Source organism: Nannobrachium achirus (assembly GCF_963921795.1).
Source record: "Nannobrachium achirus genome assembly, chromosome: 2".
NCBI lineage: Eukaryota > Metazoa > Chordata > Actinopteri > Myctophiformes > Myctophidae > Nannobrachium > Nannobrachium achirus.
In genome coordinates, this window is record NC_137811.1 from 34,453,566 (window position 1) to 34,467,168 (window position 13,603).

General features: G+C 43.8%; 1 protein-coding gene across 1 annotated transcript; it reads right to left on the reverse strand.

The window, feature by feature from the left end:
- Positions 1–8,222: 8,222 nt before the first annotated feature.
- On the reverse strand, positions 8,223–10,912 carry LOC308297812 (uncharacterized protein; the record flags this gene model as incomplete). Its single annotated transcript, XM_080741379.1, has 4 exons — positions 8,223–8,628; positions 9,012–9,118; positions 9,402–9,479; positions 10,829–10,912. The coding sequence occupies 4 exons, from the start codon at positions 10,910–10,912 to the stop codon at positions 8,223–8,225; spliced, it is 675 nt and encodes a 224-aa protein (XP_080597505.1).
- Positions 10,913–13,603: the final 2,691 nt, after the last annotated feature.

Sequence of the window (13,603 nt, forward strand, 5' to 3'; positions counted from 1 at the left end):
GTGAGCTTGTATATATGCTATTTTTCAATAGTTAATATTCATGGGGGGCCCGCAGTGAATCCTCATACCCAGGGCCCAGAACTTGGTGTGACGCCCCTGTAAGTAGACATTGCTGCTGCTGATGGCTGTTTCCTGGAACACATTCATTATTTCCCTCAAACATAGAAGACTATTAATCTGTGAGTGTTGATATTATGTATGTTTTGATTGATTCATTATTATTATTTTGTTATAGCCATTTTGGGGGCCTTTCTGCCTTTATTGATAGTAGCGGACTGGAAACAGGGAGAGAAAGGCGGGGAGTGAAACGCAGCATTCGAACCTCACTGCACAGTGCACACTTCTGCCACCTCTCATATACCTGTACATGGAGTTTCTCCATTTTAATGGTAAATGGTGCATTTATATAGCGCTTTTATCAAAGGCGCTTTACATAGATTGTGCATTACATTCACGCACACATTCATACACCGGTGGTGGAGGAAACCATGCACCACCAACCTACTCACTGGGATCAATTAGGGGTTCAGAGTCTTGCTCAAGGACTCTTCGACATTAACTCAGGGGGAGCCCGGATTCGAACTGGGAACCCCTTCGTGCTCTAATAACGGTTTTTCTAGCCCTGAGCTATGCCGCCCCGTGAATAGAATGAGAGACATGTAATGTAATGCTGGAGCTGATTACACAAGCATGGAACATAAAAATCGAACCTCTGTTCGAAGTGGAGCTGTGTGTGTGTGTGTGTGTGTGTGTGTGTGTGTGTGTGTGTGTGTGTGTGTGTGTGTGTGTCTGGCCTGGCCTGAACAACAGCGCCCTCGTGTGGTCACAAAAGGTCCTGTAGGCTACATACAGACACGGAGACAGACAGACAGACAGACCCACACACACGGCCACGTATAGGGAGCTTGTGTTCCACACAGCTCCAAAAACAGACAAAAAACATCCTCCCAAATACTGTGAATTGAGCAGCTGTGATGGCTTTATAAAAGAAAAGATGCCAAGGAAGTCATTCATCCGGTATAAGTATGTAATGTGCATGGATGGAGGTTCGTGCTATCTTCCCCTCCATGCTGAAGCACCAGTAAGAGTCACAAGTGCAGCAACGGCTTCCTACCCACAAACAATAGCAATTGTGTTTGTTGTAGCGTCAGGCCAGGCTGGAGGCACTGCTGCTGGTGATGGGTTTCAGTTTTACCTCCATGCCACCCGGATGCACCACTATTGCACAAACCATACTGGCTTAAAACATAGCTGCTATTTTCGAGGCAAGGTTGTCCAAATCTAGCAAATGGGGGGCTTAATTCATGACTTGCACCAGCCAAGAAAGGTTATAAATGGACAGGATGTTTGGCGGTCAGCTGTTGGAAATGAATCAACTTACAACATAATCACATACTGCAACAGCTTGACCCATAGACATACTGCAATAGATCTCTAAAATGGTCTTAGACAAACTAGCCTACTAACAGCCTACTAACTAACACATTTCTACACTAAATTCCTAATTATCTTTCTTTTATTCTATATACTTACTTTGTAGAATCTTATCCCAAGCGCTGAACTTAAAAAATGAGGTATGGTAACACCAATCAAAGGGCCATTAGAATTCTTCCTCCATTGTGTAGCTTCCATAATTGGACTAGTAAAATGTCCATATTTCAGCATAATTACAAAGGCAATATCCTCATAAGAGGCTGTCTTGGATAAATAAAATCTACTTGTTATCTTCTCTAAACATATAACATCCACCCTGACCAGGAGAGAGTGAAGAAAAAGTGTTGCCATGAGAAACCCAACTGTTTGTGACACAGCCTAGGGGGGTTGTTGTAAAAGGATTTTAGTCATCATTGTTTTCCAACAGAAGGAGAAGCTACTGACTGCCTCTTAACGATGTCTCGGAATGTAATGGAGGAGGAAGGGCGGGGACACACCTGCGCTGAACACAGAGGAACATGAAGCATCAGAAAAAGGCGAGACAGACAGAGGAACATGCATGGGAGACATGCACAAGCATAACATGGTAAAGGCCAGAGGCGCACTCAAGGTCAGGTTACCAGAGAGAAAGAGAGAGAGAGAGAGAGTGTGTGTGTGTGTGTGTGTGTGTGTGTGTGTGTGTGTGTGTGTGTGTGTGTGTGTGTGTGTGTGTGTGTGTGTGTGTGTGTGTGTGTGTGTGTGTGCGCGTGCGCGCGCGTGCGTGCGTGTGTGTGTGTGTGCGTGTGTGTGTGTTTAAGTGCATGCTTTAAGCGTCTTCAGTTCACTCACTGAGTGAGAAAGGGATGTGAAACGTGAAAAGGCCATCCCGTTTTGAGTTACAGTAACAGAGAGATGCATTACTAGAACTCCATGTGCAACGAAGAAGATGTGTATTTTGTGCCACTGAAGGATTGAGAGAGTATCCTTTACTCACACACCTAAACATTGTGATTGGGACTGGAGATGTTATGACTTGATAATTATCTACTACTACTGTCTACACACCGCTCCTTCCGTAGTCTCTTTCTCAGGGACGTGCAGAGAATGTTAGAGAGGCAGGGGCTGAAATTTCTAAAAGGGCCTTTTGGTGAAAATATCGAAAATAGCAGACCTCCAAGCTCACGCGTTGTGAGCTTGGAGGTCGGCTATTTTAGGTGCTTGATACCACACTGAACTAAGCAATCAAGTCAATACTGGAGATGTGGTGTACAGCATGGATTTCTACACAGAGAGGGCAATTGTTTCAACATAAGATGTTGCATTGAAGTTCAGGAGAGTTTGGACAAGGCAATTCTCTTGAATGCCGCCTTAAGGTATGGCATGGAAAGAAGGCATTTGCATTTCTTTCACCATGGTAAAAACTGCATTCATGGTCTGGAGAGGGCACTTTTTGCAGACGAATAAAAGGGCAGGGGCTCAAGCCCCCTTTGTGTGCACGTGCCTGCTCTTTCTTCACTTCATCACAGAATGCCTTCCTCTTCTCAAGGACATAGCCAGCTCTTGACCTACGGCACACATTCGTGCTCAAGCTGGAACATTCAGCAACCTCCCCAAAACAGAGTCCTCCACATCAACCCCATTGTGTCCAAATACAGTCTGAGCTCATGTTTTGTCAACTGTCATTGGATCCTTGTTGTTTCCTTCATGCTCTACAAAATCCATTTCTTCCACCGAACATTTCTTTTCTCTTGGTGTCATAAAAACTGCACAATGCACAAGAACACATGCATGCTATAGCATTAAATATTCAGCAGCACCACCACTTCAGCATTCACAGGAGTGGTCATTTTCACGATCATGTCACTCCCGAATGTAGCTTTTTGCGAAGTTTTGCATTTTTTAAAACCTTTCCGCCCTGGGTGTTTGATGTTTCTTGACACAGAAGCTGGAGGAGTTACATAAATATTTCCCAAAAGCTGAGAATGTTGCTGTGGAGTGTGAGACGGTGGTTGTGTGTGTGTGTGTGTGTGTGTGTGTGTGTGTGTGTGTGTGTGTGTGTGTGTGTGTGTGTGTGTGTGTGTGTGTGTGTGTGTGTGTGTGTGTGTGTGCGCGTGTGCATGTGTGCGTGCGCCTGCATGCGTGTGTGTGTGTGTGTGTGTGTGTGTGTGTGTGTGTGTGTGTGTGTGTGTGCGCCTGCATGCGTGTGTGTGTGTGTGTGTGTGTGTGTGTGTGTGTGTGTGTGTGTGTGTGTGTGTGTGTGTGTGTGTGTGTGTGTGTGTGTGTGTGTGTGTGTATTCTGTGTAAAACTCGCTTTTCAACTAATTAGTATTTGACGTGACCTATTGAGACTGATGGCTGACCTCTCTGTGAAACAATCAGAGAAGACAGCTTGAAATGTGATTGACAGGATAAAGGGGGAAATGGCAGTTGGTAAACTAAACTATAATTAACGCAGTAATCAGAGGGCGATTACTTTCTGTAAAGTAGGCTACATCCAATAAATGGACGCCAACATGAAATAGGCCTGAAACAAATCAGCCACCCTTTGGGACATTGAAGTTAAACGAGTTTTATTATTCATGATTGGGGTTGATGTTGAGTTCAAACGAAAATAATAAACCAAACATTGTGAGGAAGTGTGGAACAGATTGACAGGAAACGGGCGTACTGACTACTGTAGATAATACAGAAAGAGCTCAATGGACAGACTAGAATAGGGAGAAAGGATATGATGCAGGAAGAAAAGGTAGATCAGAAAGGATGGGAGGAGGTGTGCTATAAATGACCATAAACCTGTCTGTAAGGCAGGAAGTTATTGATAGGAAATAGGAACAGATTCATTTTAGTCAAAAGTGTGTGTGTGTGTGTGTGTGTGTGTGTGTGTGTGTGTGTGTGTGTGTGTGTGTGTGTGTGTGTGTGCGCGTGTGCATGTGTGCGTGCGCCTGCATGCGTGTGTGTGTGTGTGTGTGTGTGTGTGTGTGTGTGTGTGTGTGTGTGTGTGTGTGCGCCTGCATGCGTGTGTGTGTGTGTGTGTGTGTGTGTGTGTGTGTGTGTGTGTGTGTGTGTGTGTGTGTGTGTGTGTGTGTGTGTGTATTCTGTGTAAAACTCGCTTTTCAACTAATTAGTATTTGACGTGACCTATTGAGACTGATGGCTGACCTCTCTGTGAAACAATCAGAGAAGACAGCTTGAAATGTGATTGACAGGATAAAGGGGGAAATGGCAGTTGGTAAACTAAACTATAATTAACGCAGTAATCAGAGGGCGATTACTTTCTGTAAAGTAGGCTACATCCAATAAATGGACGCCAACATGAAATAGGCCTGAAACAAATCAGCCACCCTTTGGGACATTGAAGTTAAACGAGTTTTATTATTCATGATTGGGGTTGATGTTGAGTTCAAACGAAAATAATAAACCAAACATTGTGAGGAAGTGTGGAACAGATTGACAGGAAACGGGCGTACTGACTACTGTAGATAATACAGAAAGAGCTCAATGGACAGACTAGAATAGGGAGAAAGGATATGATGCAGGAAGAAAAGGTAGATCAGAAAGGATGGGAGGAGGTGTGCTATAAATGACCATAAACCTGTCTGTAAGGCAGGAAGTTATTGATAGGAAATAGGAACAGATTCATTTTAGTCAAAAGTGTGTGTGTGTGTGTGTGTGTGTGTGTGTGTGTGTGTGTGTGTGTGTGTGTGTGTGTGTGTGTGTGTGTGTTTGCGTGCGTGCGTGCGTGTGTGTGCGCGCGTGTGTGTGCGTGCGTGCGTGTGTGCATGGCACGCATGATAGAGATTTTGTAAGGATGTGGATTAATTTAACACACAATGTTGGTTATATCTGATGATAAGAGAGTTGGGAGTCCTAAAAACTAACAAGTGCAAGGGTGCCCTCTGTAGGTTGGAGGAGGAAGCATCCTTTTACTGCATGCAACTTGCTCATCATTGGCTAGATAAAAAAAATCTTTATAATCTGTAGTTTTTCAGCTGCAAAGAGAATGAGGTTATACTGTATGCAAGTAACTCTGGCTGCAATCTATACATTGTATAATCCCCAAATTTAGATATTTAAAACTCAACCTGTGAAACATAATGTTATCATATTATTTCTTTAAAACATGGATAAACGACTTTTCATTGTGATACCAATAAATAGGAACTTAAAGTACACTACGTTAGTTCCATTGATCCAAGCCAGAACACAATAGTTTGATTATCAAAATAAACATCCCATTTGAACTCTTGACACAGCAGCTGAACGGTCAGATGGGAGGGCCATGAATGCCCTTGAGATCTTCAAGTGAGCCCTGATCCAGAGAAGGTTGGGAACCACTGCTCTAACTCAGCATCTCAACATCTGACACATGTTGCAATTGGACTGTCAAATTTCAAAAGGTTCATTATTGATTAATGTCATATCATATCATATCATATCATATCATATCATATCATATCATATCATATCATATCACACCATACATTACTTATGGACTATCCATGGTCATCTGGTAAGGGCCACCCAGTGTTTAACAAAAGGGAGACTCAGGCACACGTGAAACCCCAAGATATTATTAAAAGTAGCCTAACTAGTGTCCGGGTAGCTCAGTCGGTAGAGCTCTTGCCTTTGTACCGCAAGGTCATGGGTTCGATTCCGGGCACCGCCAACTCAGCGTATGAGTAGCACGGCTTGGCAAGTCGTGCGGCAAGTACTGGGAGCTGATGGTAGGTGTGGCGCTCCACCTCCGCAGTCCATCTCCCAGGGGTCTAGCGCATTGTAACGGGGACAGACTCCCGTGTGTTACCGGCTGATACCGACAATAAGCCACTCCCGACCTACTTGACTTGTAGCCTAACTACAGGTGCCTGTTATGGGCACCTGCCTACTCGGGACGAGGCAAGTTGGGAACGATGCAAACAGGGAGGGCATGCCCTACCCTCTTATGTGTATGTGCAACATAAATGTTGTAAGCACATGAGCTCAGCTGCCACAACATGTTTGAGAGCCAGTAGTAAATGAGGTGAGGCACATGTATTTAAAGCCTAGCCTGGACACACCAAGCCCAGGTGTGCCCCAATCTACCAGACGATCCCTGATCATCCCTCAGACTTCAGCCAAAGAAAGCAGCAGTAACCTCAAGCTGGGTAGGTCAAAACGGCTCAAATGACCTGTTAGGCCTACCCCTCTGGCATTCCTAGATATTCTATAAATTAAGACTTCTGTTTCAATGGGTATTATTTCGGCTACTGCAATTAATTTATAAAACCATAGTATTTTGTTGAAAATTAGGACATGAGATTATTAATGTGAGTCCCAGTCTTGCCCCTTCTGGCCCTACTGGCCTTTTTGGGGGTTATTTTTCTGGCTTTATTATTTAACCACTTGGCTATCAGCACCCCCTGCCCTTTGTTTCCTGTATCTACACTTACAAGCTTACAAAAGCCCCCAAACCAACCAAATTGCAATATTCTTTATTAGCATACCAGGAGGAAACACATAATTTAAACATTCAGCAATTAAGAAAAACTAAAACAGACAGAATAATAACAAATTAAGTCATAGTTTTCAAATCACAAAATTGGAAATGATGAAAGTTCACACTACTGCACATACTCAGACACAATGGAAAGAAGTGACTTACGTAAGTTATCACATTGTTGCAGCAGTTTGCAAGGACCCAGTAAATCAAACATAATACCCTGATACGGTGTCACCAATCACACACATTCAGATTTTATACAGTTACAGTATATAGCCTATCCTATTTCTTCCATTCACAATTGAGGGGACACAACTATTTTATGAATGTGTACATAATGTGACAGTCAAGGTATGTAGCATCACCAGATCTCTTCTTGGAAATCCCATGCTCTCTTAGCAGTGTAAACTATCTGAGATAATCCTCGACTAATCCAGCTATCACTGACTTTAATCTCCTAATCTGGGTTTTGCTAGGTGATAGATATAATTCAGTTCCGGGCCTATCTAGAACAATACAGAGAAGACAACTTGGAGGACTATGCTCACTCAGATTCAACAATGCCAGCCTGGTTTTAACTCACTGCACTGTTTAACAGAATGGCATGTAAGCCAACATGGAACTATACGGCAAGGCATCCTGGAACATTGCAACCTCACCGCACACCCAACCAGTACTATTAGTGGTATACACAGTCAGGTATATTACTGATATTATATGGTACAGTACAGTATACAGTGAAATTAATTTACACAATGTTACTTTATCCATTTGTCGTTCTGAGAGTGTTCAAATGTAACCAAATGGACCCTTAGTTATACATTTGTACACTCTCAGAGTTAAATGCACACTAGACCAGTGGTTCTCAAAGTGGATTCCGGGGACTCTGAGGGTTCCTTTAGGGGGGTCTAAATTGACCCATGCAATTATGTAACTCTGACAGTGTACAAATGGAACATTTGAACACTGTCAGAGTTAAAGGCCCACTTCACCTCTGGGACAACCAGATCTTATTTTATTGTTGTTTGGGACACAATCAACACACTCCTGAGTATCATATGATGATGCATCACTAGTCATGCTGAAATACTAAAATATCTCAAAACACAGATTGAACACAAGAAATAACCCAAACAACAATGAAATAAGATCTGGTTGTCCCAGAGGTGAAGTGGGCCTTTAAGGGGAGAACCTGAAATTTGAAAGTTTGAGAAACACTGCACTAGACTACTGCATTTAATCACCCCCAAACCCCAACCCTTACAGTATATTCCCATGCACACCCACAAGTACTTTATTATGTGCCCCTGCTTGGTCTCATTACAGCCAGCTATTCACTCTTGGCCATGCCCCTGGTCTTCAAGTCAGCTATCTTGCTGGTGACAAAGTTCCACTTGAATGAGGTTTCTGTGTTCCCTCCTCCTCCACCTCCTCCTAGTGTCATGTACTTGGAGAAGTTGGGGATGCCCCCTCCTCCTCCTCCGCCTCCTTCATTCTCCACCCCTCCCTCTGCGTTCTGCACATCCTGCTGCACCTCCTCTCCTCCTCCGGCCTGGCTTACTCCCCCCTCCTCCATCGTCTCCATCGTCACTCCCCCTGCCCCGTTCGCGGCTGCTGCGGCGGCAGCGGCAGCTTCTGCCTGCTTCTTGGCGGCCCAGTTGTTGGCAAAGCTGCCCCAGAATCCTCCACCTCCCCTATTGGGTCGTGGAGGCTCCTCGGGCCTCACCGCTAGCGGGCTGGGGGGGAAACAAAGAAACAGTGGTGGAACTGAAACTGAGAACCAGCTCATTAAAATGCTGAATTTGTCATAGTGGGGAAACAACAGTGCAGACAGAGAGTCAGTGAGATAAACTGAACATCTTTCAGCTACTCATGGTGAACCAATAGTTTAAAAAAGGAAAACTTTTAACAGCATAATTTTGAATTGACTTGGACAGCCACAGTCTGTCTAATTTTCAAACTTGAATTGCAGGTTGCTCTGGTTTTTGTTACACTGATGAACTCTTGGCCCATGCTGTCCATAACCCATCACTACGTAGTGCCTATTCAAAGCCCAATAACACGAGGCAGGGAGGAAATGAGCCTGAGAAAGAGAAAGGCCATGGAAAGCTTCACTTACTGGTCGGGTACTGGTGGGCTCTCAGTCTCCTCTAGAAGCTGGTGTTCGTCATCTTTGTTGAACAGAGATGACATCTTGTTCCAACCTTTCGCCCCGGCCCCCTGCATCTGCATCTGCATCTGGAGACACACGCGCGCACACACGCACGCACGCACGCACGCACGCACGCACGCACGCACGCACGCACACACACACACACACACACACACACACACACACACACACACACACACACACACACACACACAGTAAAATTCATAATGACCTCCATAATGATGGATGAATTTTGCAAAAACGTCATTGTTTAACCAATGTTTATTTTACTTTTGAAAGAGATAGTAATTTAATATAGAGTACCGTACTCTGTACATGCTATCATTGTTCACTTACTTTCTTGGCTATCTGAGAAACGGCATTGGGCCCCTCATCCTCTTGTATTGGACTCACGTCATTCTCCTGGTCATGAACCTAAAACAGCCAAAATCAAAGCGCATCATGTAAGACAGTGGTTCTTAACCTTTTCAGGCCGCGACCCCCAAAATAATCATATTTTAACTGGGGACCCACCCTGACGAGCACTAAGAGTTGAGGCATTACATTTTGTATAACACGGTTCTATTGTGAAAATAGAACAGTTGCGAGCAATTAGATCGGCTTATTTTTGAGAACCATTGATGTAGAAGTTTTGGTAGTGTTAGGTCTGGACCAGCAAGTGGCGAAAACTGTGTAGACACTTATCACCATCTAGTGCATTTCACTGGGTACTACAACAGTCAACAACCACCTGTAGATTGTGGAAGAGAAAAGATTGCTGAGACAGATCTTTCTCTTACAATTATGAATTAACCGTGTGGTTAATTCAAAGGTAAATGGTATTTCCACATAACTTAGCAGTTCATGGCAGGATAGCTGTCAGAAGCATAGGTGATAGATCACAGGTTTGGATCCAATTTCAGGCCACACTCCACAAACACGCATGTAACAAGCCGTCTTTTAAATAGCATCGATGACAACCAAATGCCCTCAAACCATGACTGAAACCCTGTTTCTCTGCCGACATAATCCCTGTCATCCATCATAATAGCTCGTCCTCGCATTGCAGTTTGAAGGTGGTGGTCGGTAGATCTAAACACACACCAGGGCCTGGCTCTCAGTCTCATTCACTCTGTCCACACATGGAATGCCAACTAATCTGTTTGTTGAGCTCCCGTGCAGGATCAGATTTCCACAGCGCTGCAGAGATCTGGGTCATGCAGTGCTTTCTGTTTTCACTCTGACCAACCCCTGGATAGACGGACCACAGGTGTCGCAAGACAGGAGTGTGAGTTGGCAGCTTGAATGCCCTGAGGCCTTTACAGTAAAATAACCAAAGATGACTTGAGATACTACTTTGATGTACTAGTAAATGCCAGAGCGGTACTTGATGCTGGTCTGTCAGTTGCAGCTGTGCATACTTGGTGCTTGGGAGATCCGATTTCTGCATGGACAAACAGTAGGGAAGTACTATATAACTGTGAACAGTTCTATTATACATCTGTTCAACTCTAATCTGCCGCATCAGTCAAGAGGAACCATTGTGTTGGCCTTACTTCTGCTGTCAAAAGTCCCAATTGCTTTGGTAGAAGAAGCGGAAGAAACCTGAACCCCAAGCTCGTTTCACCATGTGATGAATAAGAAATGATAGGTAAATAAACACTGACCATAATTTGTTGCTCAGGTGCTAACCTCGAGGGAATTTAGCCTACATTCTGACTAAAATCCAAAAAGGAGGGAAACAGAGGACGGAGTAACGGAGGAGAAAGTTGCAAATCGAGTACCTCTTCCGCCGCCGCGTCCTCCTCATGTTCGGGGTTAAGGGTCTTCAGCACCTTGCTCTTATATACTTTCCACATAGGATTCATACTTGCGCGACCGCTCAGCACTGAGAGCACAACCTGTCAAGACCTCTGCGTGGTCCACCTTTCCTCCGGGTGCCCTCGTCCAGTTGCTGGCTGTCCTCAGTTGAGCCTACGTCCGATTTCCATTCGTATAGGTTTCAGCCCCGCAGAAACAAGTCAACCGCAGGGAACTTATTTCATGGCTCCAAGAGAATCTACAGTCTTGCAGGCCCTTGTTGTGTCATAGTGTTCTGGTTGTCCCTGCTGGATCTGAGTATGTCAGTATTGACAAGAGGACGAGATGACAGTTCCTTTCGTCCCCGCAGAGAATCTGAGTAGGTAGAGCGAGAAACCTGCAGTCAGTGCTCACGCGCACCTGCACACACACACACACACACACACACACACACACACACACACACACACACACACACACACACACACACACACACACACACACACACACACACACACACACACACACACACACACACACACACACACACACACACACACACAACACACAAAACGTTACGGTTCAGGATCCCTGCATCGGTTACCTGGAAACAGGTGTGGGTTTCCTCATGAATATTTCAAAGGGTCTCTATTCCAGTGCTTGAGGTCCATTGTTGATGGGTGCTGGTAGACTGGCTCTTGTAACCCTAGTGTACACACACACACACACACACACACACACACACACACACACACACACACACACACACACACACACACACACACACACACACACACACACACACACACACACACCAATGTCATGTTTAGATGCCCTTTACAATGGAAAGCCAATTTGGATAGTTTTGAAATGTCGCCTCATGTTCTGTGCAATGCTTAGTGTCTATGCTCATTTGTAGACATTTACTTCAGTATGTACCATGATGACACTGTCTGAATGAGGTAGAAGGTTGCAACAAAGTGCTCTGTCAGAAACAGCATTATTTTGAATTGATTTGGACAGCCACGCTCTGTCTAATATTTCAAACTTGAAAGACGGCAACCATTAACCATTAAGTCAGAAAAGTCAGAAACCATTAACCATATGTACACACAATTCTATGTTATGTTTATGGATAAGAACATCTCTTTATTCAGGTTCATCATTATGAGCATGCAAATATCATGACCCAGACTCTTAACATTTCACAGCACTCAACGTCTATTGTTTACCTTGTCACTTCCTTTCAATTCTGCCATTGGTTGCTGCAGTATTTCATTCAGCTTAAACACCAATCATGGACAGTCCAACACCAGCTGGTTTCCATGGCTACCTGAGGCTGGACAATGTAATGCAGATGTAGACAGACATATAAAGCTTTGATGGCAGATTGGGTTTCACTGGTTACCCACAGCAATGCAGGGGGAAATAGTTCCTCTCTTTAGCATTTAAAAGTGTGGCAATGCTTTTTTGGTTGTCTGATAACAAATGACAGTAAAATCTACAAGTCTTCATTATCATCCTGTGAAATTGGTGAAGTAAATACAGAATGGCAAGAAGTCACAGGTGTCCCAGTTTCCTTCTGAGACATGACTATAGTTAGTATAGTCTAAATAACTGCCCTGACACTATACATCAGTGGTGCCCACACTTTTTTGACGTGAGATCTACTTTTACAATGACTAGCTCAACATGATCTACCCATCCAAAATGTTTTATCTGAGGGCCTGAGGGGGGCTTTGGAATAGCAGCACTGGCGTTACATTTTAGACAAACACACTTACTGTAAGGGGGAAATAAATGGGAAATACTGGGGGAAATGTCTTCATGCCATTCTGTATGGAAGTGGTAGGTTTTGGGGTTCTTTGTAATGCTACTGACTCTTAAACAAAGTATTGCATTGGAGGTTTGCCTACTTTAGAAGCCATGAAGGGAGCTAATCTTTTTCATATTTTAATTATATATTTTTAGAGGCATGTCATGTGGTCTACCTGCACACCCGATCTACCTTTTGGGTACCCCTGCTGAAGGCAAGGCTGTCCATTGGAATCCCGATGATACTTGATTATACAGCGCAGTAATGTAATCGTCCCATAGCTCTCATGTTTCTGGTTTTGATTACCATAGAGTTCAGTCTTAATGGGCCGTAAAGCCCGGGTATACCCATAAGATAAACATGAATAATGAATGGGCTTCTATGGAAGTGACTTCCACAAACAAACACAGACTGATGGATGGTGCTTATCTGAAGAGCCGCCAGTTCAATGATGGCAGATACGGATCACATTTCCCGGTGAGATGGACACACCCAGATGTTTCCCTGTTACCCAGGACTGAGACGCAACCTGCTACCATAGCAGACACCACTAAGGTGCATCAGCACCATTACAGACCTACATGGTAGTAGTATACTATACAGTATCATTTTGAATATGAAACAACAAGGCTATTGATCAGGACTAGAGTTTCTTTAATTGACAGTGTATTTGTGCTGGCTACATATTGTGGTGGGAAAAGTAGACCTACTCCCATTTTTTACTTGTAGAAATGTAAAATGTACAATGTAGAAATACTCTTTTACAAGTAAAAAATGACTTGAGTAAAAGTACAAAAGTGTTGGTATCAATTTGTACTCATTGAGGAGAATGTCCCGTTTCACAAGTTTTCAAATGTATAAAAATCTTTTGAAAGTTTGCGACACATTGTGAGCTTGTAGCTCGGCTATTTTCAAATGGCCTAAATGTTTTGTAATAATAATC